This window comes from Lactuca saligna, chromosome 1 (assembly GCF_052625555.1).
Source record: "Lactuca saligna cultivar CGN05327 chromosome 1, ASM5262555v1, whole genome shotgun sequence".
In the NCBI taxonomy this organism is placed as follows: domain Eukaryota; kingdom Viridiplantae; phylum Streptophyta; class Magnoliopsida; order Asterales; family Asteraceae; genus Lactuca; species Lactuca saligna.
Genome location: NC_136417.1, coordinates 83,667,431 through 83,676,414, shown reverse-complemented (window position 1 = coordinate 83,676,414; position 8,984 = coordinate 83,667,431). Strand labels below are relative to the sequence as shown.

Sequence of the window (8,984 nt, the reverse complement as noted above, 5' to 3'; positions counted from 1 at the left end):
TAATAATTAAGGTTTTGTTTATAGAAAAGTCCTAATATTTTTGTTTACAGAAAAGTCCTAATATTTTTTGTTTACTGAAAAATCCCAATATTTTGGATTAGTTTACGAAATAGTCCCAAATTAGTTTGGTACCGGTTTCAACCGGTCAAAAAGGGTCAAACTGCAAATTTTTGCCGGTTTTCAGGACTTTTTCGTTCAAAAAAAAAATCTTGGGACTAAAGTGTAACTTTTCCGTAAATATTGGGACTTTTCTGAAGATTTCCCATATATATATATATATATATATATATATATATATATATATATATATATATATATATATATATATATATATATATATATATATATATATATGTGGGGATAGCCCTACCTAAGCTTAGGTACAAAACCTCTAAAATATGTCGTTTTATCATGGTAAATATACCCGGTTTGGTTTTACTTGGTATATATATCATCCTCCATAACATTTCTTTCTTTCATTATCGTTTTACCATCTCTGTTTTCTTTCTTCAATTATTGTTTATTACTTCACCCAAGTGAACATTACTAAACCCTAAACCTAAACCCTAAACCCTAAACCCTAAACCCTAACCCTAAAATCTAAACCCTAAACCCTAAACCCTAAACCTTAAACCTAAACCCTAAACCCTAAACCGAAACCGAAACCTAAACCTAAACCTAAACCCTAAACCCTAAACCTTACTGTGTCGATCTGGAATTTACATCTTGAAATATTAATCGTGAATCCATTAACCGTAATCTTTATATAGTATAACAATTTATTTTCAAGAGGTTTAGTACCTAAGCTTAGGTGGGGCTGTAATGTATATTCCTTTTTCCCTATATATATATATATATATATATATATATATATATATATATATATATATATATATATATATATATATATATATATATATATATATATATATATATATATATATATGGCTTTGTTTTCTGTTTTAGATGGGTTTGAGGAGGGCAAAACAGGTCTTGGAATACATTGGTGGTGTAATGAAAGAATAGAAAGACTTGGCACACTGCCAACTTATAATTTTGGTTTTTGGTGTAATGAAAGAACCGAATACTGTAAAGAGGTCAGTAGTTGATTAGTTTTTGGTCTTCATTTTAACCATATAACTATATCTTTTTATATGATGAGGTAATTAATTAATTTTTTGTCATGTACATCTAAGTTTTGAGTTTTAATTAGATTAATAATGTCGTTGCTTCTTCGGCAATCATATACGTCTTTTCTTCAAAATCATAGACGTTGATGAGAGCTTTTTTTCATGGACACTTTTCTGTTCTTAGAGGTTATACTTATAAGTTGTCTCCCACAAGTGTTCCTGATGTTTTTGTTATAAGTGGTGAATATGCGATTTCTTTAGTTTCAATCTATTTACTTTGAACGAATTACAGGTTTGTGGTATTTTACTTCTTTATTGGTTTCACAACCTAAAATTTTCTATATTTTTCTCTGGTCACATTCAAAAGTTGGGTTTATAGTTCTATTAAGGATTAATAGACCGTGCTCATGAGGTGTTTGAAGGTACGACTTTCTACAATTTAATACACCTTTGTGCGGGTTTTGTGATGTTTAGTTATCATTGTGTTGTGTTTCATATAGCAGTTACATGCAGAATCTATGTTGCAGGCATGACAATTTAATCTGTATTTAATCAATAACATTTTTTACAATGGAATACCTTCTAATCTGGCAACGCAAGGGAAACTTTCGTAGTTATATTTAAAAAGGTGCATGAAAAAGCAAATAATATCGAGGTTATATCCATATATTTATAAAATACATATTTTATGTATATAATAAACTTTAATAATAAAATACATTATAATAATTACTAAATTACTAAAATATTAATATAAGAGAAAATATATATATAATAAAGTCACATTGGATGAGGTTGATGATCTGTAATTATGGAACCTATCAAAGCCAGTTGGGTGAAAAAGAGATATATATATACACAAGGACTAAACACCTTTTCCAAAACACTAAAGTCGCCGCCCCCTCCATATAAACGCCCCCCAATAGACGCCTCCAAACCTCCCCATTTCTCCGGCGACGGCGTTCATCACCGTCATCTCTATCCGCTCCCTCCTCCTTGCCGACCTTTCCCACCGACTTACCTCCAGTGAAACGAGTGGTTCAGTTCGTTTCCCATCCCCATATCATATCAGGTTCGATTTCTCATCACCATATCATATCTATTGTTACTTGATAAAGTATATGATGAGTTGTTATCAGTTTCTTATTCTTTCTACTGATCTATAAATTCCCATTTGTAGCAATGGTTTTCTGTTTATTTTTACGTATTCATTTTGCATATATCCCCTAAAGAATATGAACACCCATTGTAGTGATCGATTATACTATTATATTTTACTAAAAGAAACACTTTTATTCATATAAATGATAAACCTTTTGGTAATCTTTTATACACCGACCGACATACAAAGAATAAGCATGAGTATTCGTATCTGTTCTAGCAATTACAACTGCTAGTTACTAATTATTATTCCGACAGTTTTGTTTTTTGTTTTATCCTAGATATTTTTTTAAATTATTCGGACGGTTTTGCCGTTTTGGTTAGGTTTCAAGTCAAGTTAAAATGACCGATTAGTCCCTAAAGACTTTATCTAGACTACCCCTGTGAGACTGTTTGTTGGGGTTGTATTTGAGCCGCTCATTACTTTTATTTAAGAAATTTTTTTTTTTTTGATAAGTCTTTATGACCCAAGCCACGAGCCACCCACACGTCCTAACTTTTTGTCTGGATGACATGTGTATTTTTAAAAAGAAAAAAAGAATATTTAGATTATATATTTAAAGAATCAAGTTTATTTTCAGAAAATGTTAATATAAGAAAAATATACTATAATTGTTAAAAAAAAATTATGAATAAAGTATAACATTAAGATACTTTATATTTAATATTAATTATTCATTTTTAATCCCTCTTGATTTCGTATCCAAATTTCATCATATTTTAAAAATTATATATAAGAAATCATGTAATATATATATATATATATATATATATATATATATATATATATATATATATATATATATATATATATATATATATATATATATATATATATATATACACACTCAATGAGTGAAATTTGGTGTAAATTGGATATGGCTCCTGTATTAACTTTTATGCTGATTTGTAAATGAAAGCTTATGTATCTCTAATGCTTATTGATAAATGAAAGACAATATAGGGGCCATATTTGAAAATTTGGTTTAAAAGACAATATATATATATATATATATATATATATATATATATATATATATATATATATATATATATATATATATATATATATATATATATATATATATATACACTCAATGAGTGAAAATTTGGTTTAATTTGGATTATATAGATAAAAGAGATAAATTAGTTTTCTAATAGAGTAAAGGAAAATACTCATTTCAAAAAGTACATAGACATTGTCCGAGTGAATGAAACAAGAGATAGGGACAAAAGTAGTAGATTAGATCAAACCACATGGATGATTTATGAAAAATGCTCTAATATTAATTTCAAAACAAACACAAGTTCTATAAAAATATTTAATGTCTACTTTCTCATCTTCAATTTGATTGGTTTTGTTCCGTACTTTTACATATATCCAAACCATTTAATATGATGTTTTGTACATGACAGCTACCACCTTCACTCTACAAATTTGAAATGGCAAAGTACCTCCCTCCTGAACTCATCATCAACATCCTTTCAATGCTACCATCAAAATCACTTCTTCGTTTTCGATTAGTGTGCAAATCATGGCATTCTCTCATCACTTCCCCCGAATTCAGCCAAACTCATCTTCACAATTTCAACAAATTAAACTCTCGCAATCTTGTTCGATGTTGTCTATGGACAGAAAAGAAGGAAGTATACACTATCCATCACAATGACCAACAGCTCACTCTCGATGCCCCCATTGATTTCCCCTTCAATCTTCTCCGTGATGAATATGGAACCATATTTTTTACACTAATCGCATGTTGCAAAGGTGTTGTTTGCATCTACAATGAAAGATCACCAAAAAATGAAATCCTACTATGGAATCCATCCATTAGGAAGAAAATTACCCTAACTCCTCCTTCATACATGCCAGAACTTACTCTCGTTTTCGGGTTTGGGTATTGTGAGAATTCTGATGATTATAAGGTAGTTAGACTCGCATATGATCGTAGTAACTTGATCGATAGACCTGAGGTATGTTTTTATTCAACATATATAATATTATATGTATTAATTGATTGGAAGTGATTCGTATACAAAAGTTTTTCTCCATACACAACAATTTATGCTTAGTTGTACAATACAACATTTGAAAACATAAATTGTTGTGTACGAATCACTTCCTTAATCGATAGCATTGTTAGTGATTAGGGTTTAGGACCAAGCCCTTTAAGGTTTAGATTAGGTCTCTTATGTATCCTTAAGGGCATAGGCCTAAACCCTAATCATTAACAAACATATCTTAAACTGATTATATTGCCACTTTTTTTGATGTGATTTCAGGTTGAGATTTACACTGTGAAAACCGCGATTTGGAAACCGATCGTGTTCCCTCAAGATTTTCCTTGCTACCATATCCTTAGCGACTGCTCACAAGTGTTTTTCAATGGATATGTTCATTGGTTAGCAGCCGATTTGGGAGTTTCACATTGCTCAATACTAACAATGGACATGAGTAAAAACGTTTTTGGAGAAATCCAATTGCCTGAGTATTTGGTGCATTATTCTTCAATGGGAGTAACACTAACGGTTGTTGGAGATTCTTTGGGGGTGATTTATTCAAACCGTTGTACAGTTGTGGGTTCAAGCACTTACAAGATATGGATTATGAACGAGTACAAGAAACCGACTTCATGGACATTGATATATGATGTGCATTATCCGGATACGGATTTAGGGAGACCTTTGAGATTGAGACATAATGGGGATTTGATAACTGAATCACGTAGATGCAATTTAACAATCTATAATCGTGAGGCAGGGTGTTATACTGTTGATGGGTGTTGTAGCAAAGGTGTTGTATTATGGTCGTTTTCTATTGATAGATATGAAGAGAGCTTAGCATTGTTGGATGTTGAAAGTGATGGTAACAATGAAGAGTGATTGGTAAGGTTTGAAGTGATTGTATATTTTGTGTGTGTGTGTGTTTGCATATATGGTTATTATTATATTTTAATGATTGTGGAATGTAAGTAGGTAACGTGGTTTGTTTGTGTAAAAAATTGAAGTCATTTGGGTAGTGTTTGAATGTGGCTTGGCTTTGTACATTACATCTTTTTATGTATTATATTTGTGTATATATCATAAACAAATGGGATATTTTCTTTGTTGATGAGTTGATTGCATAATAGATGTTTTGATCGATACTGTTCTAAAGAGGAAACATGTGAGGAAGGTACATTATTAAAGCCTCACAAACGATTAATTTATTTTTAGGATGAGGGTAATTAACATTTATCTGATTAGTATATTGTGTGGAATCAGAAAATTTGAGTTGGAAAAGTAATAGGTAAATTGGCTTTTCTATAACGTATCTCAAAAACACTAACCAAAAAGGAAAAATAAATAAATAAATAAAAATATAAAAAAAAAAAATACTTTATGGCATAACTCACGACCCAAGCTGGTTAGTTGCCAAAAATATGGCCAAAATTTACATCAACTTAATGCAGGTTATACATGAAAAAGTTAAATAAAATATTTGATTTTAGTATTGATTTTTAACTGTTATTAAAGTTAGTCGGTATAGATAGATCTCATTTTATTTTAATGGTTTCCAAAAGTTACATCAATTTATTATTAATTTTAACTATGTTCAAATATTTTACATATTAATTTAAATTAATGATTATACGGTTATGGATTAAAAAATCCAACTATCTTTGAAAATAACCTATTGCAAATCCATGATTAGTTTTGTGATTTTTAATGTTTCAGTGTTGTTTTACATTGTCAACTTATAACAAAAGAATAAGGTCTTGTTTGTTTTCTTTCTAAAAAAACCCCTTCTAACCATTTATTGTTGTCTCACGCAGCACACACGCAGTACTTGACCCTTCATGATGTTTGTTTTTCAGAAGATTTCGAACTTAAAAACTGTTGCATGTGTGCTGCGTGACATAGCACTTGACCATCTGCTTCAAACATCTTCACGCCTTACTTTAACTTATTTTTGTTGGTGATCAAGCAATGGAATAGTAAACAACAAGGAATTAACAGGGGTAAAACTGGAAATAGGCAGTCGAATGATTACTTCTTTATTGAATGAAGAATAGCAACCTAATGAGTGAGTTGCTGTACAAGGAAAATTCGACTGATGATTTGTAACATCTAAACTATGCTATTTAAACTACTTAAATTAACAGAAAAGAGAAATGATAGGAACAATCCATTTTTCCAACAGTTATGACTATCATGTGCTTTATTTTCTTCTTAATTACCAGGTCAACCTTTGACCAACATTTCTCCCCCTCAAGGTTGACCTTTCTTCTTCAGGTCTTCTATGCCAATTAGTGCCCTCATCTCAACAAACTTTATCCTTGGCATTGCTTTTGTTATAACATCAGCCTTCTGTTGATCTCTACTCACATGCTCCACTTGAATCCGTTCCTGTAACGCCCATAGATCTGGGCTAGTCAAATTAGAGACGATAAGCATCAAAAATGACTTTTTGATGGAAGATTATTTAGAAGGATTAATCTTAACCAAGTTTTAGTATATGTCACAAGGTTTCTGTGCATATAAAGAACGCCAAAATCCGAGTTATAATGAAGAAGTTATGACCTGTCGAAGTTTCGCGACAAACCCGGCATGACCCAGCGCGACCCAGTGCGACGTAAATAGTAAATTTAAGGTAGATAGATATCTATCCTTAGTGATCTAAACGAGATTCGAAGATGTCATCGATAGTAGTCCAACAATAAAAAGACAGACGAAAACGGAGTTCAGATGAAGGAGCTATGAATTTCGTACGGAGTTTCCTGTCCCGGCCTACTAAAGATAATATATAAGTAATATACTTATAATATATTAAAAATAAAGTCAAAATTAGTCAATGGAGTCTAAACTAGATTTGTAGATCATAATCTCACCTTTGCGTCGATATAAAGAACGTCGAAAACGGAGTTCGTATGCGAAAGTTATGAATTTCTGAAGTTTGGGGTGCGAACCCCAAAGTTGTGTCAGAGACCACGATGTGGCAAGCAGTGCCATGACGTGGCAAATCTTCTGACACCTTCGGGAGTCCCCCAAATGCAACTTGAGATGATGCATGCAGTGACGACCAAGCCCACGACGTGGCAAAAGGTTCCACGACGTGGAAAGGGCCAGTTTTGCCCTATAAATAGATTTGAAGGGCTAGCTGAGTTTGGTTGCTCATTCTCTCATCTCTCACGCATATTACCTCGATTTACATGCAAAGAAGTACCCCCGAAGCTCCGGTATCATTCCGAGACCCGAAGCGAGTCCCGAAGCCCGAATATCCTGAGAAAAAAAGAGTTTCCGAGCCGAAGCTCTGCCCGCGAGAAACCCAGTGTGTGAAGTGATCCCGGTTTCACCGAAGAATGCTACTTCTACAAGCCGTAGTGCTGTCCGATCAACTTCTGATCAAGTGAGTGTATAGTTACTTTCATCTTACACATAGATATGAAACATTTTATAAAATACGTGCTATGTATATATATATATATATATATATATATATATATATATATATATATATATATATATATCGTTGTTTATATGGGTGAGTGTGTGGTCACTTTCTTCTAACACATAAATATTAAGTATTTGTTATGAAATACATGCTATGTGTATAATATAAAGTTGTTTATATTTGTGAGTGTATAGTCCCTTTCATAAACACGATATTAATATAAGTATTGTTTGAATGTATTAAGTATATGTTTTGGGTAAGTGTGTAGTCACTCTCTTCAAACACATAAATATTAAGTATTTGCTATGAAATACGTGCTATGTGTTTATACATTGTTTGCTTATTTGAGATGAGTGTGGAATGGATGTTTTATATAGTTTTTTAAATGAGTTAAATTGTATATGTATTTTATATCTACAAATATGTTGGGTAGAACTTGGGTAGATGAGATAGTTGGTATGTGATAAAATGATGAGGTATGAAAGATGATTAAGAATGATATTAGCAGATGCGCTTAAGAATAATATCGGTAGATGCACCAAGTAGTGAATGTCGTAATCTTGGTAGATGCGTTTATAGGATATAATGTCGGCAGATTCGCCAAATAGAGATGTCATAATACTAGTAGATGCGCTTAAGAATAATACTGGTAGATGCACCAAATAGAGAATGTGTCACACCCCAAAACCAAGAACGGCGGAAACGTTCTGGGGCGGAGGACGTCATGTAAAGTATCACAACACAGTAAATGTAAATAAGAAAACAACATCATCCATTGCATTAAATATATAATTTTAATACAAGCGTGTTCTGTACAGTATAGGCACCAAAAATAATGTATATCAAAATAATAAGATGAGTCTTGGATGCGCTCCATCTTCTCAAAAGCTGGCATCGGTACCTGTCTACTGATGACCTGGGAATACAAGTTATTTTGAAAGAGTTTATCAACATTAAGCTGGTGAGTTCCTAAGTATTTTAGTGTCGGTATTTGTCATCCAAAAAGGTTTGAACATGTAATAAGTATAAGTTTGTAAACTGTATGTAAAGGTTTGTAATTGTTTGTAAAAGTTTGAATCTCTTAGAAAAACCTATATTTTCTATTAAAGTAGCCTTCTACCAAGGCTTAACTGTTTTGTATGCTCGTTTGATGTAAAAGTGTGTAATTTACCAAGTGTAACTATCATTTAACAAAATATAGTTTGTACATTAACGTTTAAGTGAGGTTATCACTAAAATATGTAATGGGTAAATCAATG

The 8,984-nt window shown here is 31.7% G+C and overlaps 1 protein-coding gene across 1 annotated transcript; it reads left to right on the top strand.

The window, feature by feature from the left end:
- Positions 1 to 1,919: 1,919 nt before the first annotated feature.
- LOC145040665 (F-box/kelch-repeat protein At3g23880-like) lies at positions 1,920 to 5,403 on the top strand. Its single transcript, XM_078988576.1, has 3 exons — positions 1,920 to 2,202; positions 3,708 to 4,265; positions 4,575 to 5,403. Exons 2-3 carry the CDS (start codon positions 3,735 to 3,737, stop codon positions 5,172 to 5,174), a joined length of 1,131 nt encoding a protein of 376 aa, XP_078844702.1. The 5' UTR covers positions 1,920 to 2,202; positions 3,708 to 3,734; the 3' UTR covers positions 5,175 to 5,403.
- The last annotated feature ends 3,581 nt before the right edge of the window (positions 5,404 to 8,984 follow it).